We start from the raw sequence: 18579 nt of genomic DNA, 5'->3' as shown, positions 1-18579 counted from the left end.
TCCATGGTTAATCTGCAAAGCACATGCACTGTTATCATAAAGGAGCTCAGGTTATCGGTTAACTTATTATAACGAGGTCAAGGCTGTGATTCTAACCCCAAGGAATAATGATGTCTCCTCATCACACTCTACCTCAAGTCCCAGCCAGTCATCTTGAAATTGTCTATAGTTAGTATTGAGAAACTTCAGATGGATCTTTTTATTTGATTAGACTTAAGGTTCAGTTTTGAGGTCTAGGCCAGCTTTTTCTGTTTTCTTTTTCTTCTTGTAATGGTGTCAAGAAACTCAGCTTGCTTGCTTTTCCTCTTGATGGTTGCCACCCTTCATTCTATAAAATTTTCTTGTCTCCAGAAGACTGACTTTAGTGTCAGACAGTTTCCCCAGTTTCTTGTCTACTTCCTACATAAAATAAGGCTTATACATAAGCCTTTTTAAATGAAAGGTTTATTATCTATAGTTACATGGACATAGATGCATGTGTGCTACATGAGGTGAAAAGAAAAACTTTTCATCAGGGATTTATAAACGGAGAAATTCTGAGAGCTCACATAGTGGTGAGAAGTGTCTGAATTCCAACCAGCCAGATTGGAAAGACTTTGTGAACATGTGTGGCAGTGAATAGAGGCCTCAGAAAGGTCATATATCTTAGTAGGAGGTCTACACTAGCAGTAGACTAAAAACTAATATATGTGAACATTAACAAAGCTTAAAAATAAGACTTGAGAGAATCAAGGTGATTCATGAGTATAACTTAATTATCTGCCAAACAAAAATTTAAGACGCCTTAAAGGAAGAGAACAAAATCCGTAAAGGAAATTGCCTAAGGCTGGGGAAAGCATGATGGGAATGGAGAAAGGAGTCACGAAAAATTCCTCCGAGCTCATACAAGGCTGGGAGTAATTTGTGTTCAACCATAGTAGAAAGATCATTTAATGATGTATCAGTTAGATACTGCCTCAGTGGGGGTGGGTCTGGAGTGGAGGATAGCTGTGGACTGAAGGCTGCTCTGAATCTGCCGTAACAAAGCTTAAACTGATTCCAAGTAACTAAACTGCATCCAAGGAGGGGAAATAACCTGCCCACCCCATGATTTGGCAGATTATCAGGCTTTCACCTATAAAACTCAACTACAGCTCTACCCACACCATCCTGCCCCCGGTAGTATCCTCTGGGAATGGTGTCCTCTGGTGCTATGAAGTTTATAAATTGAATGACCTTATCCATGGTAGCCAACATTTTCGTCTACTTTTCAAGACTTGAAAGGTTACTAAAGACTTGAGGGAACGCTTGTCTCTCTGATATGATATGCCATTTTTTCCTTGGTACTCTCTCTATACTAAGTTGCTTCAGTCATGTGTGACTCTTTGCAACCCTTTGTAGCCCGTCAGGCTCCTTTGTCCACAGGATTCTCCAGTCAGGAATACCGGAGTGGGTTGCCATGCCCTCCTCCGGGGATTGTCTGCATAAATTCAGGCAAATCAGAGATCCCTAGGGCTCAGGAGAACCCAAGTGAAGGAGTCAGTATCACTTTTTCCTTTTTGAAGATTGCCAAGTACTTTATAAGTGATTGCCTTGGGAGGCAAGATGAGGGGGTAACTTTTATGGAAACTTTGCTTTCATGAAATTTATTCAAAGAATATATATTGAGCACATACCTATATGTCAGGTACTGTTCTAGGTTTTTACGACACATCAGTGGATAATAGACAAAATTCATGAAACTTGACATGCAGGACAGTACCTCTACTGTTGCCTTTCTTTACACAGACTGTGTGTGTGTGTCGGGGACATTGTGGTTTTACTGTGTGTGTGTGTGTGTGTGTGTGTGCGTGTGCCTTTTACACAGACTGTGTGTGTGTGTGTGTGTGTGTGTGTATGTAGTATGTTGGGGGCATTGTGGTTTTACTGCTTATACTGAAATGACCTCTCTGAGCCAGTCCTAAAGAGAAGGGATTGGCTTCATGCCTCAGTGTGGTAAACCTGAACTATGCATTTACTGTTTTATGGTCTTAGCTGAAGTCTGTATTCACCAATTAAGGTAAGCAAAGACCCTACTTAACACCCTATACTGCCATGTTACATACAAGGAAATAGGGCCCAGGGAACAGAAATAGCCCAGTGTCTTCTGAGATGTCCCCTTACAAACTGAGCCCAGAACTGAGGTGGTTCTTAATGGACAAAAGTGTGTGTGTGGGCTAAGTTGCTTCAGTCATGTCTGGCTCTTTGTGACCCTGTGGACTGTAGGTGGATATATATTGTTGTATGTTTATAGAATGAGAAGTGTGTGTCTTTAAATGTGTATGGTAAACACTTAAAACCATACTTCTAGATGAGATCATTTGTGCTTCAGCTTTTATTGCTATGCGCTTGATACTTTGTGTTTCGCAAGTCACAGTTTCATGAGAAAATGTTCAGTTGTTGGAACTCATCTTTTCACACCACTGGATAATGGGATGTTGCTTCATGTAAAGCTCTTGGAGGGTGCCCTCTGCCAATCAGCTGTGGCCATGAGATAAGGACGGTAGGGTATAGGCCCGAATAGGGCTGCTCCTTCAAACCGGGGCTATGAGAGGCCTCATTTTGAAGGTGCTTTGAACAGGCAGGGGTCATGAATGACAACCAGTCAAAATTACTCTGAACATCCATCCACGTTTCTCTATATGAAGTTTCAATATACTATGATTAAAAGAAAGGACAACTTCTCCCTAGACGGAAGTTGAGAGATGAGGTCCCATCTAAGAACTGAGTCAAGCTTTTATAAATGGTAAACTCAAAAGTTTCTGAATGTCATCATGTAGTTGTTAACTGGGTCAGCAGATAGGGGCCAGTAGGCTCTTCTTTGCTGAGCATAGGTGTGAAATACCAACTGCAAAGAAGTGGCCTTTTAATTGTAGAGAAGATATTAAATAGAATGATTTTTGTGATTTAGTCTGCATACATGTGAGTCTGTGTACACACCAGCTGGAGCTACTGGAGGTCCAGCCAGTCTGCAGCTTGGCTGGTGGAGCTGACTTTGGGCCACTGCTGAGAATGAAGGGACAGAAGGGCCCTCTAGGATGTCTCAGGAAAATTTTGGGAAAATGGCAGGGTGTTTCAGGGCTACTGCCTCCTGCTTGGATCCAGTGTAGGAAATACTATGAGGGCTTAGTGTGTTTGAAGCATTGGTTCAACCTATACTAGTTAAGGCCTGACTGGATTCAGAGTCTTTAGCCCAGAAACCACATTAGCCCAGAGCCCCTTAGCTCTCAGAAGGTTTTATTTGGTCTGCCCAGTGGTTTTGTCATTTTAATTGCTGTTGTTTTTATTAGTTACTAACTGAAAAATCAGGCCATTTCAAGCCCCTCAAATTTCACATTTCCATCTTCTTTCGGAAACTCTGGCCCTTTAAGACTTGTGTCCTTTTATGGTAATAATTGGCTGAGTACCTGCTGCCCTTCTAGATGAGCCATGGCAAGTGCCCTTTTGATTTTCTGTCAGACCCAACCAGCTTCACTCTTGTATCTTTCTGGCTTGGTAGGTGGTTGAGTTTGTGACTCCAGCTTTGGAGACCAGCTGAGGGCTGGCCCGATGGCAGACAGTCCCCTGGAGGCAAGAAGGAAGGGGACACTCATGCTGGCTCTGGAGGTAGGCAGCGGTCCTGTTACCAATCTGGCTCCTCAGTCTAGCTGGATGACAGCTGGCACGTTATTTAACAGTTCTGAACCTCAGGTTCTCATCTGCAAATGCTGCCTCGTAGGATGTGTGATGATCAAGTGAAACCTACTTCAGTTTACCTTATTGTGAGGCTGGCACTTAGTAAGTCCTCCGTGAGTAGATATTAGCTATTTTCACTGATCATCATCATTATTATTAATGTATCAGAGACATGAGCATAGTAGGAGAATGTAAATAATTACATATGTATATGTAAGAGATTATTTTATTCCCTTAGTAATTCCTCAAAACATTTTATACTTCCTCCCCATACCCCGTTACTCCTCTTAGATACCTTCAGTCCTGTTGATATGATGGCGTATTTTCTCATTTTGTCTTCAATGCTGATTTTCTTTTCATGTATAATTCTTTTATTTCAGTTTCTATATTTTAATATCCTATCAGCTAATAAAGCCAATTTTTCCTTTTCTATATTTTATTACTATATATACTTTAATATGATTATAACATTTTATAAATAAGACTATTTGTGTTGCAGGTATGTGGGGAAGAAACTTTTAATAAAAGGACTTTTATACTTTTAAGTGGATGCATGATTTTGTGTTACTCTTTGCTATATAATGTCATTCATGATTCCTACAAAATGCACTGTAATAATATCCTACAAGAACCTCTCCTCACACAATTTATTTTTCTTTTAAGGAAGTAAGGGGGAAAAAAGTAAGCATTTATTCAATTGAGGCATTCTTTTTTTTTTTTTTTCTTATCTGGAAACAAATTACCATTCTGATAATTTGTTAGAAATTTATTAAACCTTGATAAGCCTAAAATATTCTTGCTATCCTGATAGACCGAAGTGGTAAAAGCACATCTGATATCTAATTTTAGGTTTTATGTAAATCAGTAAATCTTTTCAGGATAGAGGAAGTATACTAAAGACAGTTTGGTTTAAGTTGAATGTTATCATCCCTAAATGAAAGAGGAATCTGAGGATCTAGCCACACTTTAAAAATATGTGCCAGTGTTTATTTAGAATCCCTTCTATTTTATTAGAAACAGGAACAGGAATTTCACCAGCAGGAAGTTATAAAATACAGGTAAGTTTAACGCTCCTTTGATTGTTATCCATGGCAGACATTTTGGATCCAAGGTAAGAATCCAAGTAAGAAATAATAAACATCCAGTCCCTGATGACTCATTTAAGTCCTGCTCAACTAGATGAAAGCTTCTCCCGAGAGGAAGCACGGCCACTCCTCCTGGCTGGCCTTGTGTTTCTTTCAGTGCTCTGAAGAACTTTGTGCTTGGATGGCTCTGCTGTGTCAGGCTGCCGGACAGGAGGTGACGCTCACGGCACCACTGACCAGGGCTGCTTTACTGAAGCTCACCGGGCGCCCGTCAATCACAAAGTGACGGATGCAGCCTGTGAAGGGTCTGCCGGGGGCCAAGCGTGGTGTCAGTAGAGACTCTGCGAAAAGAAATGAACACCAAGTTTGCAGTCGAGGCATCCCAAGCCCAAATACTACTTTGTGGCAAAAATACACGTCATAACCACTTAGATTATCATGATGATCTACATGTATAAGATGGAATACAGTAATTTACTTATTTTTTAAGGAATATTATCTGCTTTTGAAGTAATATGAACATGTAGTAATTTTAGAGTTTTGAGTATAATTCAGCTGTGTATTAACCACTGAAATTTACCACTTACAAGTAAAATCTCAGCAGTGAGTCTTCAGGAATTGCTTAGGCTTTTTAGAGTTAATTTCACCTGGGCCTCACTTATTTTGTACGATTTACTGAGACAGGAAAGAAAATTCAGCTTCCAGACTCTTCTTGGAATTGGTTAATGTTTCTGTTTAATTCATATCATTACCCTTCATCCTTAATCCTCCACATTTTTGCCAAGCTCATAAAATATAATGAGAAAATAATGAATTCAAATAAACTAAATTTTAATTTTCCTGAGCTCTCAGGGTTTAAGAACTATAAATAGGATAAAGATAACTAGCCTAGTCTTTGTGTGGGTACAGGTGCCCTGGGGTATGCCAGAGGAACTTTCTCCCCTTAATTAGCGATCTGGAAGAAGCCTTGTGCTTATTAATTGTACAGACACAATTAAATGTGTTGAAATGATAGAAGCAATATAATTTAAAGCAATTTAGGGAGCTTAGGAATATCATGAAATTAAAATCCATTTAGTCAAAGTTTATTATTATGTACAAAACATCTATGTGAACAGTGGCAGATAAAAAGATGGAAAACACTCAGAAATCAGTAACTTGGGAAAGAACATAAAAAAGGACAGCAAGTTAAATACCATCAAGGGGGGGCTGTAATAAGTTTTCTAAGCAATGTAGATTAAGAATATGCAGAAGCTTGTTTATTGAAAATCATGGAAATAGTATTTCGTATTTAGAATGATAAGCATCAAGTTTTAGATTTGGAAGGGGCCTAAGAGATCAATTCCCCTTGTCTCTAGATTAGTATGACTTTTTGTCATACTTTTGTCATTCTTCAAGACTGTACAGTATATGTACATCATCAGAATAAAGAGTGAACAGGAAAGAATATAAGGGGTAAAACATCTCTTTCTTCTGTTCATTTTAAATACTAGTTTTAGAACATGGATTTTGAATCTGCCCAGGCTTACCACTGTTTGGTTCATTGGGGACAAATTCTAGAGGAAACAGTTCATATAGAAATTATGGGTTGCATAATTCACTATACAACTTATTACAGTGGTGGCAAAGTGCCCCAGAACCCTAAGTAATTGATTAATGAAATCAACACATGATTTTAAGAGCAAACATTCCTCAGGTTGAAAGCTTGACTATATACAGAATAATGCAAGATTTTTAGCAGAGGAATGAATAGTTGCTAATTCAAAAACTTAACTTCTAATTTTGATTTTTAAATGATCATACAATAAAGTTGAATTTTCTGATACAAAGTTCATGAATTTCAACGCATTAACTGTTGATAGAAATAGTGTGTTACCAGAGCTCTGCCTGGTGTAAGAGCGCTGGTTGGGATTCTAAGATTTCAGTACATACAGTGGTTTTGTTTATGCCTAATTTCCTTTAGTTATTCTTTTTCATGCCCCAGTTTCTGATATAATTTTAGTGGAGTTAATCTTGAACAGCTCAAAAATGTAATTAATGATGTTCAGCTTAAATTATACTTTTTTTTGTCCTAGACTTGCTGCATGATCTGTAGATGGAATTAAACGCTGCAGTGGTGCAGGCTGGTGGGTAGGCCTCACTGGCCTTGCTAATTCCTGTGTGCTGGCTCATTAGCTCAGATTTGCTATTCATGATATGTCTCAGGTAGGCAGAATTTGGCTTCAGGTGTATCCTGCCCAGCCAGCCTATGGAGCAGGTCTTGTAGTGAGAGATGATGGTAGTGTGTCATGCTGGAATGAGACTCAAGAAAACAGAAATCAGAGAAATATGTGTCTGAATGATGCAGTAAGCACTTCGGGTGCAAGTAAAGAACAAATACTGTAAATTCTGTGAGGGAGGGCCATGCTTGTTTGATCCATCTCCTGGAGCCTAACACAGTGCTTAATAGACAGTATCCCAGGTGGTGTGAGTGGTAAAGAAACTGCCTGCCAATGCAGGAGACATAAGAGATGTGGGTTGGATCCCTGGGTCAGGAAGATCTGGAGAAGGGAATGGCAACCCACTCCAGTATTCTTGTCTGGAGAATCCCCATGGACAGAGGACCCCGGCGGGCTATAGTCTATTGGGTTGCAAAGAATTGGACACGACTGAAGCGACAGCATGTACACGTTTGTTGTGTGATGAAGTCATGCTCTCTGGAAGCAAAGAGTATGCTATTTAGCTTCAATCATATTCTGCAGTGAGTGCCATAAAAGTGATATTCAGGGTGAGGCGGGATGGGGCATGTGTGTAAGAAGCTTGTGAGTTGGATCCTCAAGGTCAATAGGAGTTAAGTTGGTGGAGAAGTAGGAGAAGCAAGAAGGAAGATTTTCTAGAAATTGAGGCCTTGTGCTCTGTGTGAAGGCCTGGAGCAAAGTTCACTACTGAACATTCAGAGAACTGCAAGCCCCAGGAGGTAGGGGGAGGCCCTAGAGGCAAGGGGGCAAAGTGGGGAGAGAGAGTCAGGACCTTGCATGCTAGGCTGACTTTGATCCTGTAGGCTTCTGGGAACCTGCAATATTTTAAACTATGTTGTGATCTCCAGGAAGAAAGCAACGTGCAGAAATGGAAGGACGGACAGCACCCATCTTCCTCACCGTACCTGCATGAAGTGCAGTGTGGTCTTTGCCAGTATTTCAGAACTGAAGCCTGGAGCAGGAGGAGAGGACTAAGGAATGAAGACAGGAGTGGATAATAGAAGTAAAGGAGAAAGATTGCTTTTGAGGGTCTCCTATTTCATCAGTGAGTTGTTATTGTCTATACTGGCATTTTGAAAAATCCACATTACAAAGCAGAGGACTGCTTAGTTGCTACTATTTTGTGAGTACCCAAGACTGGATGTTTAATCTTTCTCACTCTGTTGGTTAAAGCATTATTTGCCTTTACATGGGTCAGTCTAAAATAGTATAGTTAGGATGCAAAGAAAAACTATATTAAGTTTTTCCTTTAAATTCTCACCAAATTCCAGTTGTAAAAGCTTGACTTTTCCCTCATGCTACCTTTATCATTCAGTTTTCCCAAGTCAATGAAGTGTGTGAAATAAACACTTGCAACAAAAGGTCATGGTCCCTGCTTTAGAGGCTTAAAGTAACTGTGGGGGGTCCATACGTGCCCCATCACCATGCGGGACTATGCACCATTCTTGGCAGATGACAGCATTGATGTTACGATGATGTTTACAGAACTGCAGCTGGGAACCTCTCTTAGGGAATGTCACTACGTAGGAACAACAGAACTTATGGTCTGCAGCTGTTTTCACGTTTCACACTAGTCCTGGACGGGAAGAACTGTGTATTCTCTCAGTGTGGAAGAGGAGTAATTGTCACCAAACTTTTAGTCTTCTAAGGTTCTCAGATTCTACAGCAGCAATAACAAATTTTTCTTTATGTAAGAGAGAAAACAGTGTGTTTCACTGTGTGTATTTGAGAGGTGTGTGTAAAGAGAAGAGAAAACATTCAGCAGATGCAGCAGAGGGAGAGCAGTATCTACCGTTTAGAATGCCGCGAGTAGTTCTCATCTGTTACTTTGTTTTGGTGCTTGGATGAGCTGCGTGCTTCCTGTCAGTATATATTTTCCTATGAAAGGATGTGTGTGTGTGCAGTCACTCAGTCATGTCCGACTCTGTGACCCCAGGGACTGTATCCTCCAGGCTCCTCTGTCCATGCAATTCCCCAGGCAAAAACACTGGAACGGATTGCCATTTCCTCCTCCAAGGGATCTCCCTGACCTAGGGATTGAACCCACATCTCTTGCATCTCCTGCATTGGCAGGCAGGTTATTTACCACTGCACCACCTGGGAAAGTCCCCTATGAAAGGATATTGTATATAAGATTCTTGGGAGTTACTAGGTGAATTACAAAAATACATAGCTCAACTCTTAATACTATAATAACAATTATGAGAATTTAGCTGTTTTTTTGGATTTGGAAACTCGTCACTTTAAATAATTCTTACCTGGAACACCTCCAACAAACACAGGCTCCCTGTGATCAACTGGTTTTGGATTTAGGGGTCCAACCACATGGTTCACTTCAGAGTCTACATCCAACTGAACCACATTTGAATCTCTAATAACTGAAATACAGGGAAAAGAGTGGTCATAAGTGATATTGAGGTGATTAATTTTCACATGAAAGGGAATAATGTATTACAGCAATAGCTTTTATTTATTCTAGAATAAACCATACACTTCCCTCTAATCACTGAAAACATCAGTGTCTAACCAATCACTGTAAAATTTTCCTTTGAAAGGGAGAATATTTAGAATACGCTTTCTGATACTTTTTCTTTGTTTTATAAATAATGCATTATTTAAACAACTCCATAAGACTATTTTGGCAGCATTAATATTTTCAAATCACATGTGGATTCAATATACACATTTTAGTACATTTGATTCTCTTTTCTTGACTACTTTTAGACTGTCAGTTATTACCTATTCTGTCCTATGTTATACAGACTAAGTTCTTTCAAGTCATCATGTCAAAGGTGGGTGTACAGGCTCACTTTATCAGGGAAACCCAGGACACACCGCTTTCCTCACCTGTAATTCTGTGCCATCTGCCATCACAGAGACTCTGCTTGGGTGTCACTGAGGTGGAAAAGTCTCTGATGCCATTGTTGACTTTCACTATGACCTGCAAAAAACAGGGCACATTGTGGAATTTCATTTCATTGCTCCTCATTGAGATAAGATGAGATTTCTTACATTTACCACAGGGAAGCAAAACTTTGAACATCCAGACATTAGCTTTGCAATTTGAACACAAGGGGTCACTGTTCAGTAGACTAGAGAAAATGTGTTCCTCAGAAAGAGAAAATAAAGACACCGGAGAGAAGAGGGGGCAGAGGAACAGTAAGATAGCACAGTGAATTCCTTTAAAGATGGAATGTGCTGTACAAGGCAGGTAAAGGTACTGAGGAAGAGCTGGACTCGAGAGCCAGACTGCCTGGACTCATACTCAAGCGCTCCTATGTCCCTCGCTCTGGGCCATGTTTTCTCATTTGCAAAATAAGGGTGATAACTGTAATACTTACTTCACAGAGTTATTGGGATTAAATGAGTTAATCCATATAAAGCATTTAGAATCGTATTTGACATACAGTAAGCACCATACAAGGATTTGTTTTCATTGTTATATGGTTTTATAGAATATACTGGAACTCAAATGAAAATTATATTAAGTTAGGGACATTGATGAAAATATGCTTCATATTTATTTGAATACTCTCATGAATGTTCTTTAGTAATGTTATTTAAGGATGAAAGTGGTGTTTAATTATAACAATTGTTATTTTTAGCAGCTGCAAAGAATGTATGTGTGATATGCATACATATTATAGACAGATGAACGTTTGCTGCTTCCATTTGTTGTAAAAAATTCCTCTTCTGACTCTTTTATTAAAAATTTTTAATTATTGATTTTTTGGGCTTTGCCACAATTTCATGGCTCTTTGCTCTAATCAAGTCAATTCCCAACATATGAATCTGAATCCAAAAATTGCCTGCATTTAAATTTTATGTTTTAGCTTCCCTGTTGTTTGTTTTTCCCCTCAGTTAGGAAAGATCGACGAAATAATTCTGTGAAATAAAATACTGCTTCAGATCTAGAATCCAAGGTCAGAGAAGACAGACTTGTTAAAACAATTTGTAACACACTACCTGCCCATTTTTCATGTGAACATTTAGGTATTCCCCATTGACACTGTGGCCGTGAACAAGGGTTCCGGAACTGCTTCTGGGACGGACTTCAAATGCAATCTCAAACTTCAATCCAATATTGAAAGACTCATCTGTGGAGAGAAATACTATTAGTTCTCAAGAACAGCAACCTAAAGTTTGTAACCATGGCATGATTTCATAATCGCGTATTTTTTGTATCTCTTTTGGAAAGTTTGACGCATTTTTCAGTAGATAGGTGGAAAGTGTCATTTTCCATGTCAAACACACTGGAAAGCTCTGAGCGGGTCTGGAGTGCGGGGTGGAAACACATGCTGAAAATTCGTCATGGCTATGGGAGCTCAGGTGAGGAAAAATTGATTCCAACTAGCAGGACGATTTATTATTTCAAAAGTGAGAAGCAGGAAAGAGCTAACTAGGAAGAACTGGTCTGAACACAAGTGCAAGAGTCTGGGATGTCTGGAGAGCACTGCAGAGGCCTGCGAGCGAGGGTGGAGGGAGGGTGAGTAGAGGCCAGCAGGAGCCACACGGGGAAGGGCTCCAGGGCTCCAGAAGGGAAGATAGACTTTATATTGCAGACAGTGAGCGTAGGAGGCGACTTGATCAGATCTGTATTTAAAATAATTCTTAAAAGAGATCACTGGAGCCAGTGCTGCAGAGCGTTTGGGAGGAAAGAGAAAGTAAGAACAGCAAAAGCGGTTAGGAGCTGTTTTCGCAGTGATTCAAGAAAATGAATTCTTCTTAAGAATAGCTGTGTTCACTCCAAGAGACTCACTGCAAAGGTGGGCATCTTAATAGTGTTCACTTCACATGGCTTCTTATAGATCACTTTTTAAAGTTTTCCTGCTATTAATGTTTATTGAGAACATAAATTGTGCAGGTTGCTATGCTTTTCAGGCTGTCTAAACCTTTGAGTTCTTTTCACTGAAATTCAATGAAAGGCAGAGGAATGTGCCTGTTGGTGTTTTAGTAGGGATAAAGAAGGAGCTGCTGCTGCTGCTGCTAAGTTGCTTCAGTCGTGTCCGACCCTGTGCGACCCCATAGATGGCAGCCCACCAGGCTCCCCCGTCCCTGAGATTCTCCAGGCAAGAACACTGGAGTGGGTTGCCATTTCCTTCTCCAATGCATGAAAGTGAAAAGTGAAAGTGAAGTCGCTCAGTTGTGTCTGACTTTTAGCGACCCCATGGACTGCAGCCCACCAGGCTCCTCCGTCCATGGGATTTTCCAGGCAAGAGTACTGGAGTGGGTTAAGGAGAAAGGAAAGTAAAATCGTGAACTAAAGAGAGGAAACATTGCCTCCGGTTATTCTGCCGGACATGGGGATGGTTTAAGAAGGGATAAGTGGCTGCACTGTAGGTCTTTATTCAGGGCATATTGAAGGCAGGGACATTCTCCTGTTTTCTTTCTCAGCACCTGTTCTGGTGCCCTCCTCACACCTAATGGTTGCTCTACAGAATGCTGTTGGAATGGACTAGATGGTGACTGTGTATAGTCTGTTTAGGATTTTATTTCCTTATTTTTAGAACCATTATGTTCCATCACTTGGCACAGGGACTGTCATATCAGAGGCACACAATGAAAACTTTGTTGAGTGAGAGTAAGAGTTGAGAGTAAAAATCCAGAAAGAAAATTTTTTAAGGATAGCTTTGTCTGCTGGAGTTGCTGGAGAGGGGAAGAAGTGGAACTTTCCTTAGCAGAAACAATGGGTGCTGCTTAGAAGGAGCAGAGAAAACCCCACTGTGTGAGGCAGCCAAAAGCCCACACCGGTTAGACCACGGTGCAGCACAGAAAGTCTAAAGGAGCCAAGACGGCCTATCCTGAAAGGCTTGCCAGCTGCAGGGGAGCACTGGCTGGGGAAAGCAAACAGGGACTGGCATGGTCCATGTGTCTATTTGGACGGCAGCAGAGGAGAAAGGTGGTCCTTATGAAAGTGACCATCTTCAAGGGCTGAGTTTGCTATTGCGGCTTTTAACTTTGGGCCCAATATCCCTGTTAGCCATCTCCAGGAAAGAAGTATTTCATGATTCATGTTTTAACATAAGTCATCGTTACCTAGGACCACGTAACCGCCTTCTGTTGAGAAGTATGTTCCTGTTTCCATTGGACCTTCGAAACAAGGAGTCACACTAAACGTCTGAGAAGCAGAGGTGATGGAGGCCCCATTGAGCTGAAGATTGCTGAGGCAGCCACTGAAGCTGTAGACCGAGTTTATCTGAGAGGAGAAGGCATTTCTTAAAATCCATTTTCTCACCACTCACAGACGCACCAATGAAGGGATTTGTGTCCTGAGAGGAACCTACTAATTTCTTGCCCTATTTGTTTTAGCTATCTGAATAGTCAATCATTTTCCAGATTGTTGCTTTTTAACTAGATCTTTGAAGCTAGAATTTTGTATTAGATAATAACAGCCTACCTAATTAAGGTACAAAAATTTCAACATTTTTTCACAAGGTAAATTGCAGCTGTGGTTTTCAAATTGAATTAGAAATATTCTCATTTGTTTTCTTCAAGAAAGACAGCTGTGCCCTAGATCACCTAATGCTGATGAGGGCTAGCAAAGAACTAAACTGTTAAATCTACCATGGTTAAATAAACAGCAGAGAATTTGCTTTATTGGCTTGTGTTTGAGCATTTATCATACCACAGGACATGAAACACGGGCCACTTCAGATAACCGATTTCACAGTTTTAGAAATCTTTCTTTTAAAGAAGCTGTCATGGAATTGGGGCTACTCATCTAAAATCAAATTAAATATGAACATTTCCCCCCATTTTTGCTTTACACACACATATTAATGGATCTTTGTTGTTGTTGTTTAGTCACTAAATTGTGTCTGACTTTTTTGTGACCCTGTGATCTGTAGCCTGCTAGACTCCTCTATCCATGGGATTTTCCAGGCAAGAAGACTGGAGTGAGTTGCTATTTCCTTCTCCAGGGGATCTTTCTGACCCAGGGATCAAACCTGAATCTCCTGCATTGGCAGGCAGATTCTTTACCACTGAGCCACCAGGGAAGCCATTTAATGGATCTTAGAAGTATATTCTTTGTGTTAAAGTCAAACCTGTATTTATATTAAAAATAAACTTAGTCCTTTGATGCTTTCCTTTTTTGCTAAATATTTTTGAAGGTCCAATATTTTAAACTTTTAAATTACAAAAATAATGTTTTCTTCTACCATATCCTCATGTCCCCCAAGGGGTAACCATATTTCCTTGTACAATTACAAATTGTGTGTATGTGTGTGTGTGTGTGTGTAAGAAATGAAAATGAGATCATAGTTTACATAATGGCCTGAAAGTTTTTTTTTTTTTACCCAATAATATATAATATCATGACTTGCTTTCTTTTTTGGCTAATTTTTTTTGGGGGGCTGTGCCATGCAGCCTGCAGGATCTTAGTTCCCTGACCAGGGATTGAGCCCAGGCCTGGGTGGTGAAAGCACTGAGTCCTAACCATTGGAGCATCAGGGAATTCTCTTTTGGGTGTTCTTTAAGACTAAAAGCTTGGGTACTTGCTGAACAAATAAGCATCCCTTGAGACATAACTTTTCATGACAGTTTATACCTCTGAAACATTTTTCATCTCACCTCTACCTTAGAATCAAAAGATTACTCCGGGCTTTGTGATGTCACAGGGTGGACAGACAACCATAAAACAATACCCACTTATGTATCCCATCTCCAGCCAAAGTACAATTTTACTTTTGCCAGTTTTCTAATCATAAAGTGAGGGCTAGATTAAACAATCTTTCAATTCTAAAGGTTGATGGCTCTACTTGATCACACCTGGATTACCTGGACATTTTTCACAGCCCTTCCAGGGGCCACACCTCCCAGATAAATAGGACCCCTGATCTTCCAGTCAGCTCCTGCAGGGGGAAGACTTTCTTCTAAGACTCGAAGTCCATCAATTATCATTCGGCCGCTGCTCTTTTCCCGAATAAATATCACCTTGATGGAGAGAAGGACAACCGCGTATCTTTAGTACATCCAAAGATTAGTGGAAAGGCTGTGTTGCTTCTCTCAACTGTGCTATCATTTGCAGTGCTGCAGAAGTTCTTTAAAGAGTGGTCGTTTCACCAAAGGTCAGGAGTTTTGTCTCTTCTTTTGAAGCCTGATTTAAAGTTACAGGCTTAATCTCTGAATACAGCTTATGTTTAGCAGAATTCTCTGTCCCAGCTGGCAGCCGACATGCTCTTGCTTCTAAATTTGATTATAATTAATTGTAATGCAGCTGACATTGCTTACTTTCCCACTATACACACACAGAATTGCTTTGATATTTAGGTTATTCTACCTGTTGTATCCTTTCTTCCTAGTAATACAGGTGACATTGCTTATTTTTCCCACAATACACACACTGAATTGTTTTGATATTTAGGTTATTCTACCTGTTGTATCCTTTCTTCCTAACAGATTTACTCTATTTTGTACCTTCCATAGCTTAGTCTATAAGACACTCAGCAATCATAGAAAATTTAGAATATTATAGGCAGTGGAAAAAAACCTAGTCAAGTGAAAAATCCTTAGAAACCAAACTTCAGCTTACACTGACCACTGATCTTTTGTTTAAAATAACTGCACTAAAATTAGCTGATATGTCAAAAAATTATACTCAGATTATATTTCTTTTAAAATAATAAGCTTCAAGATTTTTGTAATAAATTAACGAAAGTTTCTGAAACTGAACTCTGAACATATAGCAACAAAATTTGTAAATGGATGTTTCTAGAGAAACCACTAGTGGGGTATTAGAATGGTGGACGTTTGCTGATAATAATATTCTCTGCCTTCAACTTACATCATGCCACAGTCCATCATTGTATTTCTCCTGGCTTCTAATCTTCAGTTTCTTGTGGCCAACATTAAACATGAAAACCAAGCGGCCATGGGCTAAGAACAGAGTCATGAAGTTATTCTCTTCTTGATCTGAGACATAGAAAATCATCCCGTGGGAGGAACGTGTTTTCAGACGAATGGAAAACTGGGATCTGGTAAATGAGAAGGAAAAGCTTACCACTTGTCAAAGAAGACTGTGATCTCTAACTTCCCAAGACAATACAGCGTAAGGAAGAATAAAGCCATCTGATCTAATCCCAAGCAACATTACTTCCAATTATATCTTATTATCATTGTGAATATCGGGTAAGCACTGCTAATTCAAAAATGTAAATCCTTCTCCATTTCCTCATACAACAGGGATAAATCCCACATTTAAGAAAGTGTTGTTTCAATAAATGCTGGAGAAAATGTGGAGAAAAGGGAACCCTCTGGACTGCTGGTGGGAGTGTAAATCGATACAGCCACTATGGAGAACAGTGTGGCGACTTCTTAAAAAACTAGGAATAAAACTACCATATGCATGCATGCTAAGTCGCGTCAGTCGCGTCCGACTCTTTGCGACCCTATGGACTATACCCCATGAGGCTCCTCTGTCCATGGGATTCTCCAGGCAAGATTACTGGAGTGCATTGCCATGCCCTCCTCCAGGGGATTTTCCTGACCCAGGGATCAAACCCACATCTCTTACGTCTCCTGAACTGGCAGGTGGGTTCTTTATCACTAGCACCACCTCAGAAGCATAAAACTACCATAAGACCCAGCAATTTCACTGCTGGGCATATGCCCTGAGAAAATCACAACTGAAAAAGACACCAGTACCCCAATGTTTATCGCAGCATTATTTACAATAGCCAGGACATGGAAGCAACCTAGATGTCCAATGACAGATGAATAAAGAAGTTGTGGACATATGTACAATGAAGTATTCCTCAGTCATAAAAAGAAAAGAGTTTGAATCACCTCTAGTGAGGTGGATGAACCTAGAGCCTGTTACTACAGAATGAAGTAAATCAGAGAAAAACAAGTTTCATAAAATAACACATACTTATAGAATCTAGAAAAATGGTATTGATGAACCTATTTGCAGGACAGGAATAGAGACGCAGACACAGAGAACAGACTTGTGGACACAGTGAGGGAAGGAGAGGGCGGGACCAACTGAGAGAGTACCATGGAAACGTATACATTACCATATGTAAAACAGATAGCTAGTGGGAAGCTGCCATATAACACAGGGAGCTCAAACCAGAGATGCCTAGAGGGTTGCGATGTTGGGGCGAGTGGGAGGGAGGTTCAAGAAAGAGAGGACATATGTATAATTATGGCTGATTCACATTGTTGTATGGCAGAAACCGACACAACATTGTAAAGCAATTATCCTCCAATTAAAATAAAAAAAAAATGTCTTGCTTTGAAAAACTGATTGCACTTAATTTAGTAAAAATCTTTATGCTAAGGAAGCTTCATGTAGACAAAATACTAGAGAGCAATTAATATGCATATACAAATTTGCATAGAAACAATATGATTTATGTACTATCTAAAATACAGATTGTTTTCTCCCCATAAAAATTAATCAATGGATATCATATGCTAAAAACAGCTACCAAAATGTGTAGAAGTCAAATAAAATTTCTAGAAATTCAGCTTTACGCCACAGATAAGATACATTTATTAAGCTAATTTTCAGTTTGATTAACTCTGTATTTTTCCTGAAGAATACAAAATACTGATTCTGCCTATTAGGAAAATAGGAAATTAGGAGTTTTTTATTGAATCCACTGACGGTATGAATGTTTGAAAGAGCTATATAAGAGTATCTGGGTGCTAATACTGTAAAAGAAATCTTAAATAATCCTAAATAACTTGGAGAGTTGTGAAACACCAGGAAGAGGTGATGAACTTTAGAGACAGCTTGAGGGTCAACAGAGACACAGTGCATTTGTATTTTTAGTGCCTTTCCTTATTAACCTTCCAGCAGTTCGGATGCATTCCCACTTACAGTCTGAAAGCAGTTTGTGTCAGAAAGGGAAGGTGACAGTAAGGTTACATGATGAGTCATTTAAAATTTCCCCCATCTTCCTTTCTTTGATTGTATTTCTTTTTCATTAAGTACAGCAAACTCCTAGGACAATGCTGTTATATGCACCTTACTTTTGGGAAGAAAGTCACAGAGAATGTTATTTATTGGACAGTTTGAATTATGTTCTATTTAGTAATTGTTTTGATGAAAAAAAGAACAAGATTAAAGCAGCACAGAAAAATTATAGGAAAAAGAACATATGGCAAGTAAGGATGAAGCCCAGCCATAGCATCAAGTTTCTGAACGGATAGTGTGTTACTTTACTTTTCACCAAAATCTCCTTTTAGGTGTTCAAACTCTTGACGACTGTTGGCTGTCCCTCCGTACTGATAGGCGTGCTCTATCGCTCTAGGGCTGTTGGAAAGCTGGCAGTGCGAGTCTCTTGGAATATTCCTCTCTAGGAATTTCAGGCCAACAGGATCCCACGAAGGAGCATCTTTACTTTTCCCTCCCTGTAAGAGTAGGAAATGACTCATTTAAGGGATAAAACTGACATACTAGTAGCAAAAATTCACTTTTAATTTTTTATCATTAACAATGATGATTAAATAATTAAAGTGTATATTCTTTGTACATATTCCACTCATAAAATATTAGACCTCTCCATTCCTCTACTACCATAAGCAAATGCCAGCAGTAGCTGAATCAGTAACAA

At 39.7% G+C, this 18579-nt stretch overlaps 1 protein-coding gene across 3 annotated transcripts in view; it reads right to left on the bottom strand.

The window, feature by feature from the left end:
• Positions 1-4653: 4653 nt before the first annotated feature.
• The window catches only part of LAMA4 (laminin subunit alpha 4), a 148611-nt gene continuing 134685 nt past the window's right edge, over positions 4654-18579 (bottom strand). For all 3 annotated transcript variants that reach the window (XM_040238466.1, XM_040238464.1, XM_040238465.1), the window contains 8 exons: positions 18189-18376; positions 15801-15990; positions 14795-14950; positions 13052-13211; positions 10982-11112; positions 9863-9956; positions 9274-9393; positions 4654-5119 (listed from right to left, as the gene is read on the bottom strand). In XM_040238466.1, coding sequence (XP_040094400.1) covers positions 4974-5119; positions 9274-9393; positions 9863-9956; positions 10982-11112; positions 13052-13211; positions 14795-14950; positions 15801-15990; positions 18189-18376 — 1185 coding nt within the window. In that variant the 3' untranslated portion in view covers positions 4654-4973. The remainder of the gene's footprint in view (positions 5120-9273; positions 9394-9862; positions 9957-10981; positions 11113-13051; positions 13212-14794; positions 14951-15800; positions 15991-18188; positions 18377-18579) is intronic.

The sequence above is a fragment of the Oryx dammah genome, unplaced genomic scaffold, assembly GCF_014754425.2.
Source record: "Oryx dammah isolate SB20612 unplaced genomic scaffold, SCBI_Odam_1.1 HiC_scaffold_4, whole genome shotgun sequence".
In the NCBI taxonomy this organism is placed as follows: domain Eukaryota; kingdom Metazoa; phylum Chordata; class Mammalia; order Artiodactyla; family Bovidae; genus Oryx; species Oryx dammah.
Note: the sequence above shows the minus strand (reverse complement) of the source record. Positions and strands in the feature narration are given on the sequence as shown.